Here is a 16,127-nt window from a genome sequence, read left to right on the forward strand (position 1 = left end):
CTTTGCCAGAATCAGTTTCCACTTGTCTGTGTGAGCCTGAACTATGGGAGACAGTGCACAAAACACAATCCTGCTGGCAAAGCAGGTGTGCTTGTGCTGCCTGCTCAGGAAAAGGCATTAAATCACCCCAATCCACAGCCTGGTACTTTCACCCAACCTCTGTGTTCAAAATGGGGCTCAGCCTTGGACTGCCAATAAACCATTCCTGGGCTAAATGGGATTTATGGGGCGCAGTGGTGAGAACTGTGACTGAGTCTGAGGGACTCTCCCTACAGGACAACCTCAGAGGGGGCCAAGGGGCCCAGCTCTGGTTTTAAGATAAATCACTTGCTGGGATCACAAGGAGGGATATAAACTGCTTGCTCTGCTGTTAATTTAATCATCTGGGGGGAAAAGTCCTGGAAGGAAAAAAAAAAAAAAACAACATAGATAATGATTTAAAATTATGGAAAATATCGTAGCTCCTTTTAATTAGCAGTGGTGCAGTATTAATTCTGGAGCTTGCAGGGCTCCTTTGTGAGCCTGAAGTTCTGTGCTTGCAAAAGTAGAGCATCAAAGCAAGCCAGTGGCATCAGAAAAAAACAAAATCAGTTTTATTTCAGTTGATTTAACAATTCTAACTTCTCAGACTGAGGCTGGAGGTTTTCCCTTGGGCATTCCTTCTCAACAGGAGAATGAAAATCAAAGGCTTGGAAACCAGGAGAGCTCATACCTGCTGTGAGTGCTGCTGAGATCACAAGTGGATCCTTCCAGCAAAGCAAATGTTATGCCAGAAATATGTCAAGGAGTGGGTTTAGCCCATTGGGCTACAGCCTGGTCTAGACCCTCCAGAGTGATTTTATAGCTAAAACCCAAAAGTGTCTCAATACAAGGCAGAAGATCAGAGTGCCCATAAGGAGGCTTTGAGCGTTTTTCTGGCTCCTCAGATGCTGTGTGAGGCTGCAGAGCATCCCTTTGCTCCTCCTGTAGGATTTTTGGGACTGAGTCACCTTGCAGCAGTCAGTGCTTCCTTCTCCCACGTCCTTGGATGTTGGAGTGGGGCAGGAATGATGTGGGGGAGCTTCAGCTGCTCCATGTAAAGGAGAGATGTAATGAAGTTCTGTCTGACACAAAGCTGTCGAGGGCATAAAAGAACATTGGATGTTTTACAAATCCAGTGCCACTTTCACATCAAAGCAAATAAAAATGGCATTTGATAAGTTTTATTTTAATCGAGGCTGGAGGCTCAGACTGGCATTCCAGCCTGTACAGCATTAGGGCAGTGGGTTTGTGGCAATGGTGTGACAAGGTCCTCTTTAGATTCTTCAATTGCTCCTTTTAGGAAATTATAATTTGCAGTGAATTCTAGCATCACATCCTTTCATATTAAAAAATTTCAGATGTAGAATATGAGAAAAAATAGAGCAAATATGTTTCGTGCCCTGAAGTGTTTGTGGGAGAAGGGATTTCTGTTTCTACTTCAGCTGTCTCCAGGAGGTGGTAAGAACAGTAGATTGAGAAATAATAAATTAAAACATGGTATTACTTAATTGAAATACAGCCTAAAAATCAATCCTACAAACAGTTTTTGTAACAAGACAGCCCAAGTTAGGATGGCATTGGAAATATGTGTCTAAACAGTACTGGTGCCTGAAACTGGTGTAACTCTTCATTGTCTTGCTGAAATGTCCTCATTGCAAAATGCCAGGATGACTCTGCTTCAACTGTAAGGGAAAATATTAAATGACAGTTGAAGGTTTTGTGCTGCTGTAATCCATAGTGTAACGAGATGCTTGAAATCAGAACCACAAGTGCTGGAGCAATTTGAGCCTAAATTTGCAGAGGACATCTGAATTTGGATCCAGAGACGGGCGTTGAGAGGAGGGGGTGAACGTCACGGAGCAGGCAGGGTGTGAGCAGCAGCAGCAGCAGGGATCCCATCCCTGTGCCGCGGGTGGGGTGCGCTACAGGAGGGGAGCCGAGCCCGCAGCTGCGCCAGGCGGAGCGCAGAGCACGGCGGGGTGAGCTGCGGGCCTTGGGCCGGCCAGGGGCTGCCGAGGCTGGGAGAGAAGGGGAAACGAGCGCGGGGCGCCGGGGAAAGGGCACGACGGGTGAAGGGCAAGGCGGGTGACGGCCGGGGACGGGACAGGGCGGGGCAGATCAGGGCGGGGCTGCCCTGCCCTGCCCGGTCCGGGGCGGAGCGGACCCGACCCCACCCGACCCCACCTGGCCCCTTGGAGCCGCCGGGTGCCGGCGCTCGGGGCCGGGCCGGCGGAGCCTCCCTGGCCGCTCGGTGCGGGGTGCCCGGAGCGCGGGGCGGAGCCGGCGGCGGGGCGGGCGCGGCACCTGCGTGCTGGGAGCCGGCGGCGCCGGGCCGGCCCCTCGGCGGTGCCGCCAGACGGCGGCGGCCGGGCTGGGCGCTGCCGGCAGCCGGAGCATCCCCGCTCCGCTCCGCCCCGCAGCCGCGGCCATGACCGACAACATCCCGCTGCAGCCGGTCCGGCAGAAGAAGCGCATGGACAGCAAGCACCGCGGCGGGTGAGGGGCGGCGCGACCCCCGGGGCGGCGGCGGGGCCGCGCTCGGGATGCGCGGGACGGGGGCGGCGGCCCGAGCCCGGGCGGGAGGAGGAGGAGAGGATGAGGAGGATGAGCGGGGAGGAGGCAGGCGGGCGCTGACAGGTTGCTCCTGACGCCATTGCCGCGGCACGCCCGGCGCACGGCAGGATGCGGGCGGGCTGCGGGAGCGGGGACAGCCCCGGCGGGGAGCGGCTCGGCCCGGCCCGGCCTTCAGCGCCGGAGCCGCGGACACAGCGGGGCAGCAGCGCCCGGAGGGGCCGGGCCGGGCGGGGGCCGTGTCACCGCGGCCGTGTCACCGCGGCCGTGTCACCGCCGCACCCGCCCGGCCCGGCCCGGCCCGGCTCCTGCTTGTCATCGTCCATCCCTGCTGTGGAATCAGCCGGGGCTGGAGAATCCCCGGCCTCGGCTGGGAGGAGCGCAGGAGCGTCGGTGGTGCGTGTAACAAAGGCCCGGCTCCCATTTACTGTATCAGCTCGGCAATACAATATCCTTGGTGGCGATGTTGCCGTAGCCCGGGCGTGCGATGCGTCCCTAAAGGAGACGTAGGGAAATGTTTATACCGGTGTGCCCATGCAGGAAGTTAAATAAGGAAAATGGTTTTCCAACAGTCTGCCATTACGAAATCGCACCACTGTGCAGACAGGTTGGTTTGCACACAGCAGGGTGTACGTGGTATCCGAGTCACCTGGCTGTCAATTATCACAGCATTTCATTCGTCCCTGGAGAATTTGGGTTTTTTAAATGTGGCGAGTGATGTTAGCGAAATAAACCAAAATATTGACAGAAATTTTCACTATTAGAGCAAGGGGAAATATACATGTTTGCCTTGTTTATGTTTTTGGTTGGTAGTTTGTGTTCAGAGCCCTGTGACTGACATTGCTGTGCACAGTTTATTCAGCATTAGGTGTTTTCCTTGTTGCCAGGTTGTTGGCGGTGCTGTGGCCGTACCCGGGGCAGGGAGGTGTGTGTGATGCAGCAGCAATCCCCGGTGCCTGTGTCACATGCACTGCTGAGCCAGTGCCACAAGGTGCAGCCACCACGGCCTTGCCTTTGGTGACGTGATTGAAGGGAGCGGGGAGAGGTGAGGGCCTGGGAAATTTCTCCAAGCTGCTCGATTGGATTCTTTTCCTGGAGTTCTGTAATCTCCAGCAAGAGCCTCCTGGGTGTTGGATGTGGTTAGTGCTGCCTAGCAGAGCCTGCCCTCAGCTCACCCGAGCCATGGGTCATTGCCTGTGGATTCTGCCTGATTAGCAGCCACTGAGAGGCTTCCAGTGGTGGCAAAAAATTCCAGCGGCACAGGAAGGAAGCTTGCCTAGGGCTTTTACTCAATAGCAGTTGAAATAAATTGGATTTGGGGTTTCTGTTTGGTGCAGTAATTGTTTGGGGGTGGGATTTGTCAGACATGAGGAACCCTTGTTTTAATGATGTGATCTCTTGGTGTTTGATCAAGTGATGGATAGCAAAGCATTGAAGTGAAGCCAATCCAAACCAGTGTTAGAAACCACAGAATAAATCATCCAGCAAGTGGAGGGGTCCCTGGTGTCACAGCCAGAATAGAGTCCTGGGAATCCTAGGCCATAATCAAGGCCTCCTTTCTTCTGTTCCCTCTGAGGAAAAACCCACACGAAAGCCATCCAATTTATGTTCCTTGGTGCATATGAAACCCAGGATGAGCAAGTGTTGAGGGGCTTCACTTTAGCACAGCCCTAGCTGGTTCCTGCTCTGGGGGTCCCCCAGCAGTGGGGGTGAGTTCTCAGACAGATTTTTGTTGGTGTGGTCTTCTGGAGTGGGGAGCAGATTTCTGGTCATGAATGCCTCTATAGAAATCTTGATTTCTGTTAAAATAAAAGCAAGAAATGGCTAATTCACCTGTAGGGCAGGTGCCATCCAGCAGGGCTTTCATTTCCCTCAGCTTCTGGCATGCTTGGAAAGGAAGCCAGGGAGGAGCTGGCTCAGGAACCTTGCAGAGATGAGTGATGGCTCAGACAGCTCAGGTCTGTGCTGGAGAGAAGCCATGAGCTTAAAGAAGCGAGTGGGAGAGTGGGGATCTGTTCCTGAGCACAGCTTCAGAGGGGCTGAGCTCTCAATTCCCATGCTGTGCCTTGATTCTGCCCTGTTCATCCCGAGGCTTTGCAGCTCTCTGGAGCCCTGTGAGGAGGGAGGGAGGGATGGCAGAACTGCAGCAGCCCTGCTGGGCTGGGGGTGAGCCTGAGCTGCCCAGGGCCCAGGCAGGAGCTGCAGGTTCCTGGAGCACGCTGGGCGCTCTGCTCAGCACGTGACACAAGTGCTCCCCTAAATAGCTCGTGGTGTCAGCCCTCAGTCCTGCAAGGCTCCTTTTAAAGCAGCAGACTGCTGTGCTCATGCAGCTGCTGTGTGGAGAAGGCCTGGCTCCAGAGCTGCAGGGGAAGGAGAGGGAAGGAGGAGCTTTACAGGAACACTTGCTGAGGCTGTGCCACGGTGCTGCCTGTGTACTCTGGCTCTGTTTAAAATGGCAAATTCCATTTCAGAGTCAACAGAGAGGGATGGCAGCTCCTGCCCTGGGAGAGCCTGTGTGGGTGTGCCCTGGCACATGCAGCCTGGGGCTGGGCTGCCTTCCCACAGCCTGGGAATTGCAGGAATTGCAGCTCCCCTGGCCCTTCCAGAGCCATGCCAGCTGCATGGCTGCAGCAGGAGTGTTGCAGAATGTTCCACCTGCAGGGTCTCATGTGCAGGTGCATAAAAGGGTGAGGTGGTGGTCATGCATGGCTCTGGTTTTCTTTAGCCGTGGAAAATTTGTCCCCTGTTTTTGGAATGATGTCACATGGGGGTTGGTTTGTGTGTTAGAGGTGCCAATCACAGCCCATGAGGGTCACAGAAACAAAATCTGAGAAATGGGCTCGGTTTAGAAGTGACTAAATATGCCAGTGAACTTCAGCACCAATTTGACAAATGCCACCTCAGAACTCATTTGGTTGTAGGTTTGCACACCAACAAAAGTGGCACTTTTTTCCCATTGGGTTTGTTTTACATGGGAGTATTTTTCATTTGATCCTCAAATACTTCTCTGTCGATCATTTATAAATAAAACCTGCTTCTTGCTAGTGGCTGTTCACCTGGCAGCCACTCTGCTGTGTTCCTGCCTCTTACATCACCACTGGGAATGTGGTTTTGTGAGCAAATATAATCCCAGGTGAAGTGCAGAGCAGACCTGTTCTTCAGTTCCTCCTGTTCATTTGGATCCCTCTGCAGATTGAGGGCAGCATCCTTTACAGGCCTGAGCTTCAGGTACAGTTTGCATCCTGAGAGTTTCTTTTCAGTGGTTGTGACTCTATTTGAGGATTTTTGAGTTTGTTTCCCATTGTTATTTTTGCCAAGTTATGATTTAAAATGTGAATTGCACAGTGCTGTATAAGCTGTCCTCATGTGTTTTTCGTGGTCTTTCTGCAAGGTGATGGTTTTGAAAGTCCATTATTTACCCTCACTTGCTTTTCTATACTTCAGGATTATTGCAGGACTGTTCTTCAGTCCTTCAGCTTCAAAATGGAGAAGGAGAAATGTTTAGGAACGCGTTCCCAAACTTTTACAGAAACTGTTTACATTTCTGTAACATTGTGATTCCTCTTCTTGGAAAGTGCACGTTCATTTTATCAGCCTTTCTCAGCAGCAATGTAAACTCCCAGCTGTTTTTCTAGACAATCTTTCCATTTCCAGGATGCAGTCTTTAGATTTCATGATGGAAAACATTTTATTATTCCTACTAATGCAAATAATTCTCTGCCAGAAACTTCCTCCTGTGCCACTGCCTTTGCTCTGAGCAGAGAATTTTGTAGTCATGAAGCCCCTTCCCTCATCATCTGCATCTCTAAGCTTGGGACTTAAAAATAGGGATGGCAGCCAGAGAAACAGCAGATCACAGAACTACACAGTGCCTGCAAAACTCTTGCAGGGAGGAACAAATGAAGTGACTGGAAAAAGCTGCTCCAGTCAAAAGGACTTGATATTTAATGGGCACCAAAGCTAATCAGAAAACGCCTTTGTATGTGCTCAGAGTACTTTGTTTCTGGTGCCCATATGAATAGATTTTTCTTTTTTACATTAAGATTATTCAGTTTCCAGAGGAGAAAGGGAAAGGAGAACTAATAATCTTATTGATTCTTCCCCAGTGAAATTTAAGACATCACTGAAAAGTTTAAAAATAATTAAAAATTAAGGCAATTGGCCACCTTTGGGAGGAGTGATAAACATTTGCCTGGAAGAATGAGCACATGGTTCTGTGCTTGAGAAATTGCTCTGTTCTGACCAAAAGTTCACTTTTAACTGATTTCAGCAGTTCATGGGCTGGCACTGGAGCAGTTATTGTGAGATAACATTCCTGCTGGAGCAGGGTTTGGGCAGTGGATTGCTCTGAGCCCACCCAGCACAGCCCAGGAGGGGCAAACACGGTCACAGGGTGCTGAGGGTTAAACACCAGCACTGGGGTTGAGTGGGTGCCTTCAGAATAAAAATCCTGGAACTTTGTGGGGTAAGAGTCAGGATTTGCTGTCAGGATTTTCCTCCCTGGCACAGGAGCTCCAGGGCTGTGATGTAATGGGATTCCTGAGGGTTGAGGAACCTCCCCAGTTCCAGTGTTGCAACCTGGGGCTCCCAGTGCTGGTTGTAGTATTCCGTTCATTGGGAATTTCAAAATTAAATATTGTACAGGAAGCTCGTGCCGTAAGGCTGTGGAGGAGACTCCCAGCAGAAATTCTGGATATTCTTTACTCTGGCATCCACGCTCCTGATATTTGCCTTCAAAACTTGCTAGGCAAGAAGTTTTCCTTTTGTTTGTTTAATTAGGTTTTCAGTTTGCTTTCCCTGTAATTCAGGAGCTTGCAAAAACTGACTCCAGCCAGGCAGGGATTTCACAAACCTGTTAGTTTTACTCAGCAGATTCTCCCATGCCCTTTCTTGCATATTCTTGGAGCTGCATTATTTTTAGGTTGTTTCTCAGGCCCCGGAGTAGCACAGCATTTGTAAATTACCATTCTTACAGCAACAAGTGTGTTTGTGGGGGAAATGCTGCAAGGGGTCACCCTATTGTAAATATTATGATATAGGTGTGGGGCTATTTTGCTGTTGAGTACAATCCCTGTAAGAGGCCCAGCCTCAAAAATAAACAAAGGTAAATGGTTTCAGATGTCTGATTGCAAGGACTGGCTGATTTTTCCTAACTGGAAAGCACATTGTGATGAAATAGGCTGTGTGGAGACCAGATTTGCTCCCTTGGGTAAAGCTTCATTTTGGAGCTTTTTTTCCTTTGTGAAGGAAGGAAAACCACATTTTTCTCCCTTTATTTCTGTAGAGCATATCTATATTCTGTTGGAATCCAAATAACACCATTTATAGCAGTTTCTATTCCAATATATTTGGGATGCAAGTGGCTATTTGTCTTAGGTCTTCACCTGCAAGCACAAAAGCAAACTGAAATTGAAAGGTATCTAGCTCATAAATACATTTCTGTAGTAGAGCTTCTGAATTTCAGTGTTTAACACCAATTTTGCTATTTGTCTGATCTTGGTAACCAGCTGCCTTTCAGTGTGGATTTTATACATAAATGTGGGGGGGAAAGAATCTACTAGCTTGTTTTTTTAACAAGCAAAACTAGTTTGTAGAGGTGACAAAAATTGAGAGTTTCGGGGGCACGCAGAACTTCCTGAAGTGGTTATATTGAGGGTATTTATATTAATTCTGGTTGTATGGCACTCCCTAGGGAGCAGCTGAGGCAGGGGGTGTGTGTGACACCCAGAGGTGTGTTAGGAATGAACTCATTCATTAATGAACGGTCCCTCTGCAGGTGCTGTGAGTGCCTGAGGTGCTGTGGCAGGAGGGAGCCGAGGCCTCGGAGTGTCTGGCTTGGGCACCCAGAGAAGAGAGACCAGAGGTACCCTCGCAATGTCATCAACAACCAGAAGTACAACTTTTTTACCTTCCTCCCTGGGGTAAGCATGACTAAAGCTGCTTTTCATCGTCCCACCCCAATGCTTTCCCCGTTTTTCAGTGGTTTTACAGTCGATAAGTGCAGAATCTGGAACTGGAGAAAACGCTGGGGTTGTGTTTGGTGGAGTTGATGCCAAGGCTGCCTCAGGGCAGCAGCAAACCAGACACAGAAGTGTCCTGAGTGTCCAGGGCTGCTTTAAAACTGCCCCAAGTCAGCATTTAGTCACTAGGAAAGCATGCAGAAATGTTGCTGGTGGTTACTTCAACATGCATAACATCCTCCCTTCTCTTTTTGTCTGCTTTTTTTTTTTTTTTAGGTGTTGTTTAACCAGTTCAAATACTTCTTCAACCTTTATTTCTTGCTCTTGGCCTGCTCTCAGTTCGTGGTTGAGATGAGGCTTGGTGCACTTTACACGTACTGGGTTCCTCTGGTAGGTCCTTCAAGGTTATTTCTCCAAGTTTTGGTGTTTGACAAAATTTCTTGTGCTGCCTTTTCTGTGAGGTGTAAGTTTGCACCTTCAATGGTATTTTTAACTTGCTTCCTGCGGCCTGTGCTGTGCATGTTGTAGGGTTTACCTTTCAGTGCAGTGACATCCCTGGGAAAAGCCAGAAAGGAGTGAAGGGGCAGCTCTGGGACACTGCTGTTAAAATTCTATTTGTTTTAAAGCCTGGATCTCCATGAATTCTCCATGAATGACATGTGAGATGACACAGTCAGCTGGAACATGTGGGAATATTTGGGGGTGATTATTTGAAGGCTCTTCAATCAGCTGAAACCTAAGCTGAAAATAGCTGATGCGTTTTTAGTTTTATTTTGGGAAGCAGGTAGGAATTTCTAGGTAAATGAATGAATGCATTTCATTGTTATATTAATTAATTAGATCACACATTTAGATATGTGTAAGTACTAGAAACCTGCAGTTTCTGACATCCCCTTGCTCCCTTCCTAAAGCTCCTTATTGACAGAGGTAATCAGTAGCTGGTTGCAGCTTTCAACACAAGTTGTAAAAAGTTCATTTTCTGTGGTGCATGAGGAGTCTTTTAACTGTTTAGTTTGAGCTAATAGTCTCTGGTAGAAACATGACTTTGTGATACCAAGCCCACAAAGAATTGCCTTGCATTTATTAATTATTTTTTATACAGTGAAGGATGGGATGCAGGCATTTCCTCATGGCAAGAGGAATGCTCAGATGTACAGAAGAGTAGGACTGAAGCCCTAATCAGGCAAACATGTAATTATACCATGAGCAGAGCACATACATATCTTTAGAGTGTTATTTGTGTAGGTGGAGTGTCTGTGTACATACACATGAAGGCACATGCATCCTCTGTTTATCTGAATATATAAAAAGGGGTTTATACAGATTTCTGTATACATTGCTATACAAAGAACTCTCCCAGATGAGTTGTGCTGAGTACAGTGGCTCTGAGGTGCTGAGCACTGGGATTAGAGGGGTCTGCCTTACCCTGGATTTCTCTCTCTTGGTTACTCAGCTGTGGGGTGAAATGAGATCTGGTCCTTACATTCTTCAGGTAAACTCCACGGAGGTTCTTTGGGGATAAACTTTATAAAGATTTGCTTGGGGTATTACCTTTACAAAGATGTGCCTGGGGAGAGCACCCTGATAAAACTGGGAAGTTTCTTAAGCAGCAAGAGTGTTTTTAAGGAGCTGGTGTGGGTTTGGTACTGGGGATTGCACAGCAGCACATCTCAGTGCACCGATGCAGGAGGATCAGCTAGAGGAAGGAAATGCAGACTGTTACATTGGCACTGATAAATATGGCTGTTGTTGGAGGCAGATGTGATTTCTCCCTGACCCTTTGCTCCCTCTGTTTCCCCGTGCTGCTGGCAGGGGTTTGTGCTGGCTGTCACCGTGATCCGCGAGGCGGCCGAGGAGCTGCGCTGCTACATGAGGGACAAGGAGGTGAACTCGCAGATCTACAGCAAGCTCACAGCCAGAGGTCAGCCCCAGGCTGGGAACGCAGCCCTGCTGACAGCCAGAGCCAGAGTTCAGGCCTGGGAGGGGGCTCTGGGCTCCCAGGCACGTGGCTTTGTGGCCACGGAGCCCCGGCACGCGGGGGCTGCTCCTGGGTGGCTCCTCAGCGGCTCTGCTGGAGGTTGGGGTTTGCTGGGGGATTCATGGCATGGGCTGGGTGGGAAGGGACCCTAAGGATCACCCAGTGCAACCCCTGCCATGGGCAGGGACACCTCCCACTGTCCCAGGTGCTCCCAGGCCCTCCCAGGCCCAGTGTCCAGCCTGGCCTTGGGCAGTGCCAGGGATCCAGGGGCAGCCCCAGCTGCTCTGAGCACCGGTGCCAGGGCCTGCCCACCCTACAGAGCCTAAAAAGACCCTAAAAATGATGAGGTGTGTGTTTGTCTGCAGCAGCTGCTGTGGTTCCTGAGGACTGGCAGGATCAGCTCCTGCATTTTCCACGTCCATCCCCTTGAGCTCCTCTGCAGCCCTGAGGAGTTTGGAGCCCCCGTTTGGGAGAGAGCCCAGGCTGGGCTCAGCTGAGCCTGACCCTGCTCTGGTCATTGTTTCCAGCTGTGCTGTACCTAACAAAGACATTCAAATTCTCATTTGAGCAATCCAGTGCTGCCTCACCATGGAGTTACTTCTAATACCATGACAAAGATGGTGAGGCCAGAGTTTTGTTTCAAAAAGAGAATGACCTGAATTTGAGCAAGTTTTGGTTCTTTTCCGTTTCCAATTTCTGAGTTATAAAAATTTATACCCCTGGATTAAGATGCAGTGATGTAGGTGTAGTAAAAAAATGCTGCATTTGTAGGAATAAGGCTGCTTTTCAAATATAATTGCTTAAGGCTGGATATATTTCTCATGCCAGGAGTTATGAGGCAACTCCAAACTGGGGAGTTTGAGTTTTCTGAATATTAAATCCCCTTTTAATAACATGTTCTTAGTACAACACTTAAAATGCTTGGCAACCAACAAAAGCCTCATCCAAGAGGGGTGTACTACATCTATTTAAAGATATAAAAGAGTTGCCTTCTGGATTCTATTCAATGATCTATAAGGGGCCTGACCTCTCCTTTAGTTCTTTTCATATTGCTATTACGTTTCCCATGAATGATTTCCCTCCCCCCAGTCCTTTAACTTCTCTAATTTTTGTGAAAGAAACCAAGGAGGATTGGCAGCAGGGCACTAGCTGAAAATCTCAAGCCACTGTATTTAACATGATCTTTGTGCTGAAACAGGAATGAGACTGTAGTATAGCTCAGAGTAGAAAAAAATGTAGAAAATTATTTATGATTGTCACATGGTTTGGGGAGAAGAGTAATTTTCTGTCTCTCACTGAATCTCAGAACTTATTTCTTTGGGGAGAGCTGATCATCTTTTCTGCTGATTAAAACCTCAGCTCCTCTGGGAATTACCTGGGAGCAGGGAAGGGCCTGGTGAGGCTGGGGATGGAAATTTGGGGGTTAATTTATCTCACCCCTTTATACAGTCAGAGGAAGGAGCTGGCTTTTCAAGGGAGAGTGTCACCAGCTCAGAGGTAGAGGCAGCAAATATCAAAATAAATTTGGAACAGCTGATGTGAACAATTAATTTTCAGTGTAGCTGACAGTAGGACTTGGGGTTTTTACAAGCTGTTTCTTTTGTTGCTGCTGCTGAAAAGCACAGGTCATGCTGCAGGGGTTTGGTACAGCCCTGTGCTGAGACCTAATGACAAAACCCTCCACCCTAAACCTTTTTTATCTTTTTACCCAGATGATCCATTTATGTTCCAAAATGACAAAGCCAGCAGACTTCTCGAAAGGTGTTTTTTTTTTTTTTTTTGGTTTGTTTTTTTTTTTTTTTTTAGTGGAAAGCTCTGCATTTAAAGGACAGTTGTTTGGATTGTTATAAAAAATAATCAAATTTCAATCCCCTATTCATAAGCCACAAGCCTTCCTGTGTTCAGGGCTCTGTGTTCTGATCTGCTTGATGGAAAGCTCGAACTGTGCTTGCAAATTCCTGGCTTGTTTTTCTTCTCCTGCAGCCCCCCTCCCTGGGTAACACTGCATAATAGAGAGAAACTCCACAGAAAAGTGGGAAGGGACCTCCTACTGAGGGGTGCTACTTAAGATACAGATCATTGGCATTTACCAGCCATAAAAAAACCAATATTTTCCCAAACTCTGCAAGTCCTGCTCCACAGCATAAGGCTACAAAAGCCAAAAGTTTGGTGCAGCACATCAAACAAACCCACCCCCCTTCTTTTTTTATGTTTTAGATGCATTTAACTTGTTTTAGTAAACCTCTGGCTTCATCTTTAATTCCAGAGTAAGTGTTTGGGTCTGTACTTCAGTGCAGCTTTGCAGATCTATTGTGAAATTTTGACCTAAGTGTTCATAGGGCAAAAAGGGGAATCTTTTCTGGCTAATATATTTATTCCTTGAAATGATCTGCTTTCTGGTGCATCCATCATGCTGCAAATCTGGTGATAATTTCAAAAACCATAGCTTAAATTGGAGCAAACTGTTTGCATTTGATTATGTTTACTTTCTTGTCTTTAAACAAGATAAATCAGGGCCTAGCAGAGAATGAAACAAATACCAGACAAATTTTAACAATAGATTTATTTGAATGAGAGCTCAAGACTAGTTCCTTTTAAAAAGTGATAAACACCAACTTCTATTCTGATAAACTTAAGAAAGTACAAGCTGAAAGTGATATAAATGCTGAATAAACCTGTGTGTATTTAGAGGAAGCATTTCTAGTTGCACTTACAAAACCAGGAGTTTATAATTACAAAAATATTTAAATAGAGCAGTTGTGGGAAATGGAACAGTTGTGCTTATTAGCTGGTTTTAAACATGCATGAGAAAACATCTGATGTTTAGGTGGCACTTTCCCCACAGAAAGAAAAGGGAATTACAGAATTCCCAAGATCAAAATAAAACTATTTCAAGTAAGTTCTTTATGGGAGTCCTGAGTCAAAGGAAACATCTGGTCCTGGGCCTTCTTAGCAGGACGTGTGTGCACACTGCAGAGATGTCACCCACGGGGGCCAGGGAGGCAGCAGAAGCAGAATTAGCTACCTAAAAAGGGCATCTCATTTATCCAGGAGTTATAAAAACGTGTGCTGGTTAGAAAGGTCCCCTCTTTGTTTTACCCTCCAACAGCTGAGGTTGGGAGGGTTCCTGAACAAGACAAATCTGCTCCAGCTGCTTTGGGTTTTCTCAAATTGGAAAAATTCTACAGCAGATGATACTGTTTTCAGCATAATGATCCCAAAAGCCTTTTATGTACGTAATGATAGGAAATCATCACATTACAGCTTTGTCCAGGCATTAATTTTTCTTTTGCAGAATGATTTTTTTCCTTGTTAAGGAAAACCTAAAAAAGTAAGTTTGCCTGAACCCTGCAGGTAGCGCTGCTTCTGCTGACAGTCACCAGATAAGTCCTTGTCATCTTGGAGAGAATACAGAAAATATGGTTAAACAAATCCATAGCTTTTCTGCACTTTGGGTCGGGAGTGGCTGTGCCTGTGTGGGGAGAGCACTCGGGCTTTTCCCCCCCTTCCTTTGCACAGGAGAATATTCAAAAGCACTTTTTGTTGCTTTGTGAATAACCGTATTAAAAGGGGAGGAAGAGATGTTATCTGTCAGACCCTTTTAGTGTCATAGTACCTAACTTTGTATAGCCCATACAGAAGACTGCCAGGGATGCTTTTTTTGATCCTCTTGGAGTGCAGCTTTTCTTTTCAAGCCCCAGCGTAATGGACTCTTAATCCCCGGTTTGCTTCCTGCCCCGGCAGAGATGTCTTTAGCCCAGCATTCGTTTTGTTTACCTTTTTTTTTTTTTTTAAACCAAAAACCCTCACAAGGCAAACTCCAGAATCCATGAAAGACCTATGAGATATTTGTGAAATGGGCCATGACTGCTTATAATTTGTAGGAATAATTACAGCATGCAAGGAAGTCTGCATTTATTAGCAGCAGTGATGAAGCATGTTGTTAGGCACACAGTGTGTCACCAAAGCAGCAGGCTGCCCCAGCCCAGAATGGCTTTCATTGTTAATTTGGAGCAGAAACACTGAAGCATATCCTGAGAAGGATGCTAATGAAGGGACTGCCAGTAGTAAAATCCCAGTGACCTTTGTGCTTTGTGCTAATTTCTATTCCCCCTCCCTTCCCCCTCCTGCTTTCCCCTGAGCTGCTATCTGGCCAGTTAGCCCGTGAATTTTGAGGTACAGTAGGAGTGTTGTCCGTGCCAGGGTGAGCTCCACGTGCCTCCCCCACTTCCACTCAAATCACAGCAGATTAAAGAGGCTTTTGTTGAAATATAACAGACACGTGGAGGCAGGGTTCAAATTAACTGATTATAAATCACTAGTTAGTCTGAGAAGCCAAATCTAGAGCTGGCTAATGATTTGAAATTACTAGCCAATTGTTAAATTAATCCCCTGTTTTAAAGCAACTGGGAAATGTTTGACAGCTGCACAGGAATAAATATTTACATGATTTCCGTAGGACCTGTTCTCTGCTGGTTTGGCCAGTGCTGCAAGAGGCAAAGGAGAGGTGGCAGAGCTGAGCCAGAGACTGTAGCTGCAGCAGGGCAGCAAGTGAGGCTGGATTTTGGAAGGACCCATTGTACTTCCAGGCCTTGGCTTGAGCGAGCTTTGCATTTCCAGGCACCTGAGATAAAGGAGTTGGAGTTGATGGTTCCCTGCTGTAACTTTCTGTTCTTGCTCTGGCACCTGCCTGATGCTGAAAGTGTTTTTGAATTCATGAGTTAAGCAGTACAAAAAGGAGTTTAAGGAGTTGTTTCAGAGTTGTGACTAAGGAGTGGCTGGTGTCTGGAGCTGTTACCGGAGGGGCTTCAGCCCTTTGTGGGGGACCCACCCCTTAGTGGGGATAGTGAGCTCAGAAATCCTCCCAGGGCAGCATTGCCCAGTTCCTGGGGTGGAAACATTTCCCATTTTCACCCCCATAGTGCAGGGGAAGGAAGGGAGGGGAGGAGCAGCACACAGCACCCAAACCCTGTCCTGCTCTGCTCTGACACCAGCGCCTTTCCTTTGCAGGGACTGTCAAGGTGAAGAGCTCTAACATACAAGTGGGTGACCTCATCATTGTGGAAAAGGTTTGCCTTTATATTCATCTTTACTGTGGAAAGTTGGTTGTATGGTGGTGGTTTTTTTGTTTTTTTGTTGTTTTTATTTTTTGCAAGACCACAGAAAATGAGATCTTTTGAATTCCTACTTAGTTTACAGCAGGCTTAGAATATCAGGTGTTGAACACAAGTTTAAATATTTAATCACTTTACGGTGTTCTCCCACTTCACCAATGACATCATTATCTTTTCAAATGAGCGTAAATCTGTAGGTATGCCTACAACCTCTTCTTTTACTTATACTATAGCAAGATAAAGAGCTTCCCTATCCTTTCTGTGACCGTTGGACACAGGTTAAATACCTGGAACAAATGCGGCACCCAGGTGTTTCTTTGGGTATAAGCATTGCAGTTTTGGGAGACCCAGTGATCTGTTTGTAGATACTGGTATATACAGGTATATTTCCCCCTTTGTACAACTTTTAATGTGTTTTTTTAAATCCACTGATTTTATGTTTTTCCCACCCACTCTCTGCAAGCAGCCGTGACCTCTAAAACC

General features: G+C 47.2%; 1 protein-coding gene across 1 annotated transcript in view; it reads left to right on the forward strand.

Annotated features, from left to right (window-relative positions):
- The first annotated feature begins 2,355 nt into the window (after positions 1-2,355).
- Positions 2,356-16,127, forward strand: part of ATP9A (ATPase phospholipid transporting 9A (putative)) — a 49,585-nt gene continuing 35,813 nt past the window's right edge. Inside the window, exons 1-5 of the mRNA XM_036395476.2 lie at positions 2,356-2,517; positions 8,369-8,513; positions 8,829-8,942; positions 10,365-10,473; positions 15,541-15,599. Coding sequence (XP_036251369.1) covers positions 2,450-2,517; positions 8,369-8,513; positions 8,829-8,942; positions 10,365-10,473; positions 15,541-15,599 — 495 coding nt within the window. The 5' untranslated portion in view covers positions 2,356-2,449. The remainder of the gene's footprint in view (positions 2,518-8,368; positions 8,514-8,828; positions 8,943-10,364; positions 10,474-15,540; positions 15,600-16,127) is intronic.

This window comes from Molothrus ater, chromosome 17, assembly GCF_012460135.2.
Source record: "Molothrus ater isolate BHLD 08-10-18 breed brown headed cowbird chromosome 17, BPBGC_Mater_1.1, whole genome shotgun sequence".
NCBI lineage: Eukaryota > Metazoa > Chordata > Aves > Passeriformes > Icteridae > Molothrus > Molothrus ater.